Source organism: Triturus cristatus, chromosome 4_1 (assembly GCF_964204655.1).
Source record: "Triturus cristatus chromosome 4_1, aTriCri1.1, whole genome shotgun sequence".
Taxonomy (NCBI): domain Eukaryota; kingdom Metazoa; phylum Chordata; class Amphibia; order Caudata; family Salamandridae; genus Triturus; species Triturus cristatus.
The window spans coordinates 101,826,812-101,839,231 of NC_140585.1; the positions used below are offsets into that span (position 1 = coordinate 101,826,812).

Consider the following 12,420-nt stretch of genomic DNA (forward strand, 5'->3'; position numbering starts at 1 on the left):
GCCAGGAAGATCTTAGGCTGCTCATCAGGTCAGGAATGTTTGCTCAGTAAGGCACCGCAGTGGCAGGAGCTGTGTAGGCCACAGGGGAAGGCCGGACAGCACATCACTCTGGGGCTACTGCTGGCGGCACATGCCAATGCTGTCTGAGAGTCTCCCACATCCCAGTCTTAGATGGTGGCAGATGGGTGCAAGGATCTGGAAGGTGGGATAGACATGAGCAAAGTCCGCCCGAGCTTAAATGCTAGTCATGTTGGTCGGCCACTTGCCATGCCCCAAAAAACTAGCAAAGGCTTGTGAATGCCGCTGCCCGCGTCCCACGCAGGGGGACATCAGCAGGGCAGCCCTCTAGTGGCCACCCGACGGAGCCTCCTCCCCCCCCCCTTTTTGTTTTCATCTCTCCCGAGAGGCCGGGCCAAGGGGGAGGGGAGGCCTCGATAGGCATAGCTGGGGGGGCCGGCCATTGGTGCTGGGCGGGGCGAGGCCCTACTTAAGCCTTTCCGCCCCTCAGATCGCCCTCTGCTTCCTGGGGTACACACCTGTGCCGCGCGAGTTCCAGCCGTTCGTCAGCGCCGTCGTCAACATTGCTACGGTATGTCCATGCTCTTGCCTCCCCCCGGCCCCGTCCCTGGGTTAAGCCCAGGTCGTAGAGGGGCCCTGTGGTCGGACACCACAGGGGGGGCGGAGGTGGTAGCACAAGGGCGCGGGGCGGCAGGGTTGCGTGCGGGGTTTGGGGACAGGCGTTGCTCTCAAGGGCGGATGCAGGGACACTAATTAGGCGCCGCCATAGGCCCAGGGGGGCGCTGTAGTCGCAGAACAGCGCCGTAAGTGCGGGCGCCGCAACGAGTCTGGGTGCGCGGCCATAGCAGGGATATGCTCATGGCATGGGGCAAGACACGCAACCAGGCACCCATCGCTGGCAGAGTGCGGCGTGGCATGGCGCTGCAGGCTGTGCTCGACACCAGCACAGTGCGGGCCTCGCGGTTTAGGAACGCAGAAGGGTCACGCGTGGTCATCTGGGGTGGGACTGGAAGTCCACAGCTCGGCCCCTTTGGGTATACTGTGGGATACGGTGACCGCAGAGAAGGCCGAAGCATTTCCTGAGGCCAGGGGGGTTTGCTGCAACACCCCTCTGACAATATTGTTAGACCCGGCTAGTTTTACGCTTTGCACAGTGGGTAGCTCAATTCATCAAGATTCCTAGGTAGTGCTGCGTAGGGTGCGAGGCCAGAGCGGGTATATGTAGGCTTAGAACAGCGCCATAAGAGCGGGCGCCGCAACGAGCCCAGGTGAGCGGCCATAGCGGGGATATGCTCATGGCATGGGGCAAGACACGCAACAAGGTGCCCATCGCCGGCAGAGCGCGGCGTGGCATGGCACTGCACATGGCTTTGCACAGTTGGTAGCTCAATTCGCACCTAGGCAGCCCCCGCCGGTTCGCCATTTATACATCATCTAACATGGCCGCCCGGTTAGATATTTCACCGGTAGTGTATCTCGAGTGAGATCAGATCACCGCCATGCTGCCAGGAGTGGCAAATAGATGAGTGTGCAACGTAACGGTATCGCTGCATCGCTAGCGTTAGGTCCTAAGGGTGAACCGCTTCGAGGGTTGGGGCCATTTTGGCAAACGGTATCACAAACCTGCCAGATTCTCGAGAGTTCAGTGGCCCACCGGCACATGCCTGTCTCAGGCATGCCTGAAACCGGGCTCGCTCAACCATGAGTTTTAGAGCGGTGCCTCCAAGGCGAACAGGGCAAGATAGGATACTACGGTTAGAACGCGGGAGCAGCGGCCTGCGCCCTCCATTGTTCACAAATTCAGAGTGCGTGTAGTGTAACAGAGGTGATGGAATTTACTATGCTACCAGCTGCACCGCATATGCAGAATTTAGGGGGCAGTGTGCTGGTGAGGTTGCTGGGGCATGAGGCATAGGTAAATCCGGGCCATACAAGAGGAGGTAGCGGGCGGTGTGTTACAAGTCAATGGTGAGGTGCGTGCTACGGTGGGAGGACATAGGTGTAGAGGCATCATTGCTAAAAAGCAGACGCAGGTAGCACAAACAACACACTGGTGGGTAAACATTTCATAAGCCGCGCCACATAGAGCAGATTGGACTGCACGTACCAAGTAGTGGCTGCGTGGTCAGCACAGGGACGCATCCCTGGGTGGGGGGCGCTGCGCCAGGCTAACGACGTTTCTCTCTCCCCTAACAGATCGCCTGGGGGATAGCTTGCAAGCACTAAGGAGCCAGAGACCACGGGAAAGGTGCTAAGGGGCACAAGTACAAGTTGGGACCTGCAAGGGTTAGAGCCACGCGCACATGGATGATATCGGGACTCCGAGTCAACTGTTCTCTCAGGAAACAACGATTGACGAGACGCAGACGAGCGCGTCGCAAGACGGGATGTGGGAAGAATTCATGGCGATCGCTAGAGAGAAGGGGCCGGCATGGGTGCAGGGTTTTATCGAAGCACGCAGGCAGGACGACTCGGGCGTGGTGGTCGCATCGCCCCTTTCTGAGGGTAACCCCGGCCCTTCGGGGGCGGAGCCCTGGAGGTCCACCCGGGTACACAAGCCCACAAACAAAGACATGCCGGAGGCCCCTCCGGCCAAGAAACGACAGGCGGCGGCGCCACGTAACACCGTGCCAGGTGCTGCACCACCGGTGGTGCATGATTCCGCCACGGGCATCAAGGACATTGCGCAAATGGGTAAGGCCATGGACCACATGCTGAGCCTCATGACTGTATTCCAGGGTCGATTGGACGCTTTATCTGCCCCGCCGCAGGAAACACCAGCGGCGGTGACCGCGGCAGCACAGGCGCCTGTGCTCCAAGTTTGGGCAGGCCAGACCTTGGGAACACCTACTGGTGAGCTAGGGGGGGCCCCAGTGCTGGCACCCACAGGGAGTGCTAGCCCCCCCACCTACAACACCGGTCGTACCTACCGGTGGAGCACCGGTTACCACACTCACCCCACCAGCAAGTGGTCCGGCCACCGCTAACGCTGCCCTGAACCCCAGCATGGGGAGCGGGGCGGCGCAGCCGGCCCAGCCCGCCGTGGCCCCAGGGGGGGGTGCAGGGGAGGTTCCGAGACCCCTTGTCACCCAGGCACCACTGGCATCAGGCCGTTGTTCCCTGGCGTGGCAGGTACCGCAGGCCGCGAAGGAGGGGATATGGAGGCGGGAGTACATAGATATTCTCACACTGCTTATGCACGGTTCGGCAGGCACGGACACTAGAAAGATGGGTCGGAAGGAGGATGAAAAGATCAGATACCAACGCTGGCCAGATAGGACAATTGAGAACTGGACGGCAGCATTCAACATCTTAGCGGCAGTAGTTGTGCAGAAATTCCCAGACCAGAGTGAGTCCCTCATGCAATATGCCAGTACAATTCAGGAAGAGGCTAGGCGTTCTGGGGGGCTGGGCTGGTTTTATTATGATCAGAACTTCCGGAAGAGAATGGCCATATGTCCGGATCTGGGGTGGGACCAGAAGGAGATCCAACTCTGGGTTCAACACATGTGTCGGTCCACCCAGGAGGGGAAGGAGCAGTCATACAAAGGGCAGGGGGAGACAGAAAGCAGGAGAAGGGATCAGTTTCCTAGGCGCCCCTTCAAGCAGTCCTTTTGGGGGGGCTGGGGGAGAGGGCAGAAGACAGGCTTCAGGCGCTTCAATTCAGGCACATGCCGGCTATACAACGGGGGCAATTGCACCTGGGGCAGGGCATCCAAATTCACACACAGCTACAGCAAGTGTGGTGCACAGCATCCAGCGAACTCTAGCCAGGGCGCCCCCCACCCCAGCCAACACAACAGAGCAGATACTCAACGGCAATGAGGCCACAAGTACCAGTGCCCCCCCCCCCATGGAACCTCACCACCACCCCACGCACACCTGGCACCCCCACGCAGCGCCCCGAGGCCTCCAAGGGCCCTTCCCCCATCATCATGGATAATTTAATTCCACTCATCAGGCGCTACCCATTGGTACAAGACAGAGCCATGCTAGCAGGAGGGTTCATCGATGGCTTTAAGATACCATACAAGGGGCCACTGGTGTCCAGGGACGCATTGAACTTAAAGTCAGCTAGGGACCTGCCCGGGGTGGTAGCCCAAAAAATACAAAAGGAGTTGTCAGCGGGGAGGGTGGTGGGGCCGTTCAGCAGCCCTCCTCTCGACCACTTCGTGGTTTCACCGCTGGGGTGGTACCAAAGAAACAGCAGGGCGCCTATCGCTTGATCCACCATCTATCATACCCGGAGGGCAATTCAGTGAACCACTGGTTAGAAGAAGGGGCATGTTCAGTGACGTACTGCTCACTGGACATGGCCATTGACATGATACGAAGAGCTGGAAAAGGGGCATGGCTGGCCAAGGTGGACATTGAGTCTGCATTCCGCCTGCTGCCGGTCGACCCCTCCAGCCAACATCTGCTGGGTTTCAAATGGGCGGGGCAGTTCTTTTACGACTGCTGCATGCCAATGGGGTGCGCAGTCTCCTGTGCCTACTTCGAAGCCTTCAGCTCGTTCCTTCAGTGGGCATTGGCTGACCTCCATGGGATCACGCAGGTGACCCATTACCTAGACGATTTTTTGTTTTTTGGCCCGGCAGGAACAGGAGAGTGTGCGGCAGGGTTGAGGCGCTTTGAGGATATGGCTGAGTACCTAGGGGTTCCCCTTGCCCCAGGTAAGACCGAGGGGCCGGCGCAGGTCCTGACCTTTTTGGGCGTGGAGCTTGACACGGTTAAAGGTGAATCAAGGCTCCCCGCTGATAAGGTTCAGGACTTGCAGCAGGACATCCAGGAGCTGCTGGGCAAGGACAAAGCGACCCTAGGGGCTGTCCAGAGCCTAGTGGGCAAGTTGAACTTCGCAGCTAGAGTGATACCAGTTGGCAGGGTATTCTCACGGAGGCTGGCGGGGGGCCACGGCCAATGCAGTACAGAAGCACCACTTTGTAAGGCTGGGTTCAGGTTTGAAGGCAGATCTAGCGACATGGGCGGAATTTCTCATCGATTTCAATGGTACAGTGATTTGGAGGGCCCCTTGGATAGCAAGCCAGGAGCTTTGCCTGTTCTCAGACGCTTCGGGTAGGGAAGGTTTTGGCGTGATCCTGGGCGAGGAATGGTGTGCAATGAGGTGGCCGAATGCGTGGCGGAAAAAGAAAGTAACGAGCAATATTGCAGTATTGGAACTCTTTTCCATCCTTGTAGCCCTGCACTTATGGCGGGCAGCGCTAAGCAACAGGAAAGTGGTGTTCTGGTCGGACAACATGGCGGTGGTGCATGCAATAAACGGCCTTACCGCCCCTTGCCCGCTAGTTTTAAGCTGCTTAGGGAATTAGTGAAGGCAGGACTGCGCAACAACATCGAGTTTAGGGCGCGGCACATCGCGGGTGTCAAGAATGTGGCAGCTGACGCTCTTTCTCGCTTTCAGTAGCTCCGGTTCCGAGAGGCATGGCCACGAGCGAGGGCGGAGATGACACCATTCCCAGCACCCCTTTGGCGTCTGCTATGGTGGGGGAACGACTGAGGAAGATGGGGGAGAGGTCCCTGGCGCCGGCGACACAGAGGAAGTACAGCTCCCAGCTAGCGACATTTAGAGCAGTAATGGAGGCGCTAGGTGGACAAGCCTGGGAGAGCAAGGAACAAGTAGAGAGCTTCGTAGTGTGGGCCAAGGAGAACGGCAAAAGCCACTCATGGACATGTGGTCATCTGGCTGCCGTGCACCACGACACCAGGCTAGATTGGGGAGTCGACCCAACGGGGTCTTTCATGATCAGGGCGGCCCTGAAGGTGTGGGCCAGGGATGAGGTCAGACAACCGGACACAAGGGCGCCCATTGAATTCGTTGGCCTGCAGCACATTCTAGACGCAGTTCCCCTGGTTACCCACTCCCCGTTCGAAGCTAGGCTCTTCGCAACGGCATTCTGCCTGGCCTTCTTCGGGGCCTTTAGGGTTAGCGAACTGGTGGCGAAATCCAAGGTCGACATGTCTGGGGCAGCGCTGACTAGCAGATGTCTGTCTGAATGTAGCACTGGAGCTCCGCATCCGGAAATCCAAGACGGATCAGGGAGGGAGGGGAACGACAGTAGTCTTACAAGCACTGGGGGACACCAGGTATTGCCCGGTCCATACAGTCAGAGAGTACTTGGGCATGCGCCCAGCGGCCCCGGGGCCCTTCCTGATACATGCAGACGGGGCTCCCCTCACCAGGTTTCAGTTTGACCGCATCTTGGGGGCCGCCCTTGCCAAGGGGGGTTTGGCAGGGAGTGGGCGCAGATTCTCCTCCCACTCTTTCCGGATTGGCGCCGCCACCTCTGCAGCTAAGGCTGGCATGGGTCCAGAGGGCGTTAAGGGTGTGGGGCGTTGGAGCTCCGATTGTTTTAAAAGATATATCCGGCCTTGAGGCCGTGGTATTCCTTCAGGCGTGGTGTGAAATATAGATACAAAGTAAATGTACATTACAGTAGTGTTCCATAACGTGTGTACCCCAAGAGGGTTGTGTGCAAATAAATATAACAACTGCCTAAAGCTGCTTCAACGTTTTATTTGGCAGGCCACCAGGTATGGTTGATGGGACACTCTTACATCACAAGGCTGGAACATTGGGCAGCGCACAGGAACTGGTCTCAGAGTTTCGTTAACACTCAGTTCGTATGGTTGGGCTCCCCGGGGATGAGATGGAGCGAAGCACGGGGCACAATCGAACAGCGCCTGGCGGCCGGGGGGGCCCAGCCGTCGGTCCTCATCTTGCACCTTGGGGGGAATGACCTGGTTGCCAGGGGGAGGAGGGCTCTGCTACAGTCCATGCAAGCTGACATGGCAGCCATCAGTCAGGCACTGGGTCCGTGTGAGCTGTGGTGGTCGGAGATCATCCCCCACAGGACTTGGAGGGGAGCCAGGTCCCCGGCTGCAGTAAATAGGTCGCGCAGGAGGGTCAATAGGTCCATGCAGAAATTCATGGAGCACAGGGGCATGGGTTTCATCAGACATGCGTTGATCCAAGAGAAGGTGGAAGGGTACTATGAGGCTGATGGGGTACATCTGTCCAGGGTACGGATGGACATGTTCCTGCTGGATGTGCAAGAGGCGCTCGCAGGGGCAGGGCATCAATAACAGCGAAGGGAGGAAGGGGGGGCTCTGGCAGCGACGGGAGCCTCCCCAGAGCTGTGGCGGAGTTACAGGACGATCTGGAGGCAGAAGGGTACAGTAAGGGTACCTCTGCGACAGTCGGTACAGTAAGGGTACCTCCGTCCGGCACAGTAAGGGTGCCCGAGCCAAGGTCCGGGAGCCGAAGGAGGTTCTGGGAAGACCGCGACGGCGCCCCGTTAGTCCTTCGGGCGGTTGGGGGGCCTGACCAACCGGGGGTGTGCCAAAACACGCTCCACCCCCGTTAAAGGGGGCGGGAGTATTAGACAGATCACGTGATCCAAAGGGGGATCTGGAAAAGGTGCCGCACTGCCGGGCATCGACCCACCGTGCTGGCTGGCTCGTAAGGCGGGCGGAGCAGCGAGGGGCCCTGGATCGCCCGTAAGATAACCCACTCTATCGTCATACTTATGTTGTATGAAATAAACCTGCAGCAGTTCTTCACCCATAACAAATGTGTCAGTGTAATCATTGGGTGATGTCTGTGCATACGTGTTGAGTGGAGCGGATGACGGTGTGGTCACTATGACAATCACAGCATTCTGCTGTGCGGGTGCGGGTTTGTATAAAAACATTGGGCCTTTGCACTTATTTTTTAACAATTGTTGCACTGCTGTAATACATATCTTTTGGGCTGTAAGAAAAGAAATTATTTTTGGATAAAAGAGCACAAATCCTAAAGCCTTTGGGCGAGGTGATTACACATACATGCCAACATTTCAGAAGAGCAAAGTGGGAGATTTAAAAAAAATAATCGGGAGAATGGGGCCTTGAATCGGGTTACTGTCATTCTATGGGCTTTGGAAGTGCGCTGCTGCAGGATCGGACATTTGAAACGCGAATGCACGTTTGTATTACCTTCCAGAAGCATGGAGCGCAATGGCAGGCAGAGAGAGGGTGATGCAAGAGTTGTGCACTGGCCTGGCAGGCTGCTGGCAGTGCATGCACCCCATCCCCTGTGTGTCAGTCCAGGCTGAGACAGCTTCCCGGGCACCCACACAGCCTCCCCCCAGTACTTCACAGGTTAGACCATTTGCATGTGAATGAGGCTTTGTTGGTTTTTCACCCCTCCTAGAGCCCCTGCCTCGCCACTCTGACTGTTGCTGGAAGAATCAGCGGGTTACACAATGCCAAGCCCTGTCAGATGAAACCACGAGGAATCGGGTTTCGGGATGCTTGAATCGGGAGGCGGGAGACTAGCCTTGAAATCGGTAGTCTCCCGCCGGAATCGGGAGGCTTGGCATGTCTGATTACAGTAATTCTTTCAGTTCGTCAACCTGCATCGGAACATTGGTCTCTTCGTAAAACAATCTATCGTGCAACTCCTCGTCTGTTTTCTCAACATGTGAGCGGATTGCAGACATGAAGGTGCCGAATTCTAGGAGGTGCTTTGGCCTCCATTTAAATTTTCCTACATATCCACAAGTGTGCAAGGCTATCAGACCCCCCATACTAGTGAACACTGGCGAACCGGAAGCGCCCCAGAAAAAGGAGGTGTCATACGCCAGCTTGTCTTCTCGCTGAAGTTCTGGAAACTCCTCACCTGGTGTTTCGCAATAACGTCGACTCATTAAATGCAGGCAATTAAAATCTCCTTGAGGAAACACGCCTGCGCAGTTGGCTGGATGGCAGAGGAGGCGGGCCCCTTCCTTGAGCCTCATTTCAAACACATCAGCAGGGTAGGGGATGATTTTGCAGGTGTCAGTTGCCTTGGCGCCACCCTCTGGGTGGCCAATGATATAGATGAGGTCGTTTGGTATATTGTTAGGAATGGTTGTTGCCAGCCCAGGAGGGATTCCTTTTTTCTCTTCCAACTGCAGGATGGCATAATCCAGATCGCTGTCATAACATTTTGTCAAGGCTTCAACAGAAAACCAGCCCCTGTCCTTATCGGGAGGGACACCATGTGTGTGCACAAAATGAATCCTGGCACGTTCCCTAATCGTTTGCGACCACATTTCTTCCTGGGTGTTGCCCACACCTACTATTTGCTGGATCACGTGATGGTTGGTGATGATAAATTCATCTTTTAGCACAAAGCAGGTGGCGGATGGATGCTTTGATGGGACCCCTGGCCATGTCACATACCCCACTGAGCGCCCGAGCTCGGCCAACATTTCATGAACAGCGATCGGTATCGAGTCATTGATTTCTTTTCCAAATTGTTCTTTGAATACTTTAAAAAAGTCACGGAACTTTTTCGTAGCCTTACTGTCAGCCTTCAAGGCCTCCTCCAGCCACTGGCCTTGAGCGCTCAACTTGGGGTACCCGTCCAGAAGCGCTTTTTCAAAGTAAGGCACGCCTCGGTCCGTCCGCCGCATCTAAAGGGAGAATAAAAACAGACAAGTTCCCAGAGTTAGTGTCATTAAGTAGACATTTTGTTAGAGCGCTACATTGTTTCCTCTCCTCCATACTTGAACATTGTTCATTTGTAACATTAGTGATTCTTTCCACTGCTCTGCTAGGGGCCTGGGAGGCAGGTGGCTGCCCCGGGGGTTTGTGGGTGAGGTTCCCTGCTCTCTTTTGACTCAAAAGTCCAGGATCCATCTCAGTTTGAGTCTAGTGTTGGCAGCAGGTGCCTGAGCTGCACTGCTTCAACTGTACTTCCTGTTCCTTCCTGCACCTCCCTCAGCCTTGCTGCCAGCAACACAAGGGTGTAGCAAACTTCTATTCCAGAGCTGGGCATGGGAAAACAGGCACACCAGCAGCTCACTGCTCTGAGAGGTGGGCACCAGAGGTGTGGCGAAGACGGGGGAATCGGGTATGGTGATAAGAAAGAACTCATACTATAAGGCCTCAATATTAATCTCACACTGGAGCAGGACTATAAAACTTATAAAACAAAATAACAGCTCATTGGGGACTGATACGCCATTAATTGTGCCCTCTGGCACCTCTTGCCAGGGCTGAAATACTTTTAATAAGGCAGTGCCAGTTCTTCTCAGCAGAGCTGATATATTAGTGTTGGCTATCAGAAGCACCCTCAAGCAAGGAGGCCATATTTCTAATTTAAACAATTGATAACAAAACTCGTTACCCACGGTTGCTACATCGTAAAGGCCTCCAGGCTGACAGGGATCTTTGAGAGCCCGTCAGCACAGCTCTGCTTACCTGCTTCGACTGAGGGCAGAAACCACAGCTGCAGGAGGGGGAAGGAGGTGGGGGTTGATTACAGATATCAAAAAGAGGGGACCAATGGGCTTTTTCCAGGTCCAGCATACATGCCCAGGCCACCATACAAAGAAGAGGGTATGCTGTTCCGAGAGTAGAGAAGGAGACAAGGGTAGGGAGATACACCTGTGTAACTCGTGGGTGTAACCCACAGAGGTCGGGAGGTGGAGGGGGGAATTCCACCTTTAGGAACTGGGACCCTAGTTCGGATATAGTTCGGATAATATTGAGTATATACTCAATATTATATACTTATTTGTGTATGTACTTTGTGAGCTCTGGAGATCAGCCCTAGGACTTGTCTGCTTCCGCTTAGGGACTTTTTTTCTGTTCAGCTGCCTCTATTTAAACTGTATTGATAGAAAACGACCAGCAGAGGTCAGTAAAATACCAGAATTGCTTTCTGCTGAGAGACTTTCTTTTTTTTCTTTTTCATTTTCTGGCAACTGCTTCTATTTAACTTTCTTGATAGAAAACGACCAGCAGAGGTCGGTAAAATACCAGAATCACTCTAGCATTTTCTAGATTCCAGTCCATAGAAATTGTCTTCCACGAGCACCCGTAGAATTTTTTTTTTTTTCAAATCTTGTATTTTCAGTGATATGACCACCGAAGGCCCTGATTATTTTTGGATTTTTTTAAACAGATTTTATTGCTTTTCTTAATATGACATCAGCCATTATCAATGGCACACATCTTAATAATGTGCATTACACGTGTTTGCTTCCTACTGTCAATACATTCTAGTAAGTATAACAGTCTGATATGCATTACATTACAGTATCAACAGAAGCACATATTATGTTGGTATATTCAATGTTTCACAGTTATGAAATAAACCTGTTGACCCTCCTCCTTCACACAACTTACAACTAACCAACAGTATCCCACCCCCTTCCCCCCTGCACACACTCAGTACGTTTTCTTAGTTGATACTTGTGAGAAAGTGCCATCTTTCTTGCATGATATGCCCCCACTTTTTGCTGAATTGCTGATTGTACTTTGAGTGTGCCCCGGACTCCTGCCCAAATTGGCAAACCCTGGCCACATGTTAGCCCCTGGTAAATGGTACCCTATGTACCCAGGGCCTTGTGACCAGGGAAGGCCTCTTAGGGCTGCAGCACTTCTTGTGCCACCCTTAGAGGCCCTGTACCCTAACACAAACACACTGCCCTTGCAGGCTGAGTGTCTGGGTACAGGACAAAACAGAGAGTCGACATGGCACACATCCCTGTGTGCCATGCCCACAACATACACTGCCCTGGCATACATCATCCTCCCCTCTAGCTGGTTGCCCTATGACAGTGGTGTGGGCACAGGAGCATGAGCTCTGTGCCCTTACAGTACCCAGGTCCATTCCTGGGCACTGTAAGTGCAGTGCTGCCATTTAAGAGTATATGGTACTGGGAGCTCATCAATCACGAACTCCGCAGCACCATGATGATATCAAACTTCTCAGCACATTAAACCCGCACTGATGCCAGTGCAGGATTTAATGTACCATGCACGACAGAGGGCATCTTAGAGATGCCCCCTGAACCTAACCTACAATCCACGTCTGGTCTGAGGGGCTGCCTAGGCTGCCACACAACAGACATGTTGCTGGACCCCTGGGTAGAGAGCCATCCGCTCTCCTGGGCCTCCAACAATACACATCCTGGGTGAGGTGCTAGATCTACTCCCCCAGGATGGGCAGGGGAAGCTTCAAAGGCATGCCGCCTTTGTGAGCTTCTCCAGGCCACTTGCTGTACTCAACAACTGGCCCCTACCGGTTCTAAACCCCCACACTGGCGGGAAGACTGGCCGGAAACCCCAAGGAAGGACAGAGGGTGTGCCAGCCTCTGCCAACCCTACCCCTCTGGTGGGGGAGGCAAGGTGAAGATGGGGAGCCCTGCCCAATCAGGACTAGGCCACTGGCCCCCTCCCACAGGAGAGTGGCAGGATAGGGGGTGTACCCACCCCAGGACAGGGACCCAGTGGTCCCTGCCCTTTACCTACCTGTAACACCCCTAAATTTAGTATTTAGGGGCACCCTGAACCTTCCTTCCTCAGATTCCAGATTCCGAAAAAGCAAAGAAGAGCAAGAAGAAAGAAGAC

At 54.7% G+C, this 12,420-nt stretch overlaps 1 protein-coding gene across 4 annotated transcripts in view; it reads right to left on the reverse strand.

The window, feature by feature from the left end:
- Positions 1 to 6,535: 6,535 nt before the first annotated feature.
- Positions 6,536 to 12,420, reverse strand: part of LOC146839650 (uncharacterized) — a 230,749-nt gene continuing 224,864 nt past the window's right edge. For 3 of the 4 annotated variants that reach the window (XM_085651738.1, XM_085651737.1, XM_085651736.1), the window contains one exon: positions 8,278 to 9,473. In XM_085651738.1, the coding sequence (XP_085507864.1) occupies positions 8,403 to 9,473 (1,071 nt within the window). In that variant the 3' untranslated portion in view covers positions 8,278 to 8,402. Of the gene's footprint in view, positions 9,474 to 12,420 lie in introns of all 4 variants that reach the window. The other variant, XM_085651735.1, reaches the window with a different exon arrangement.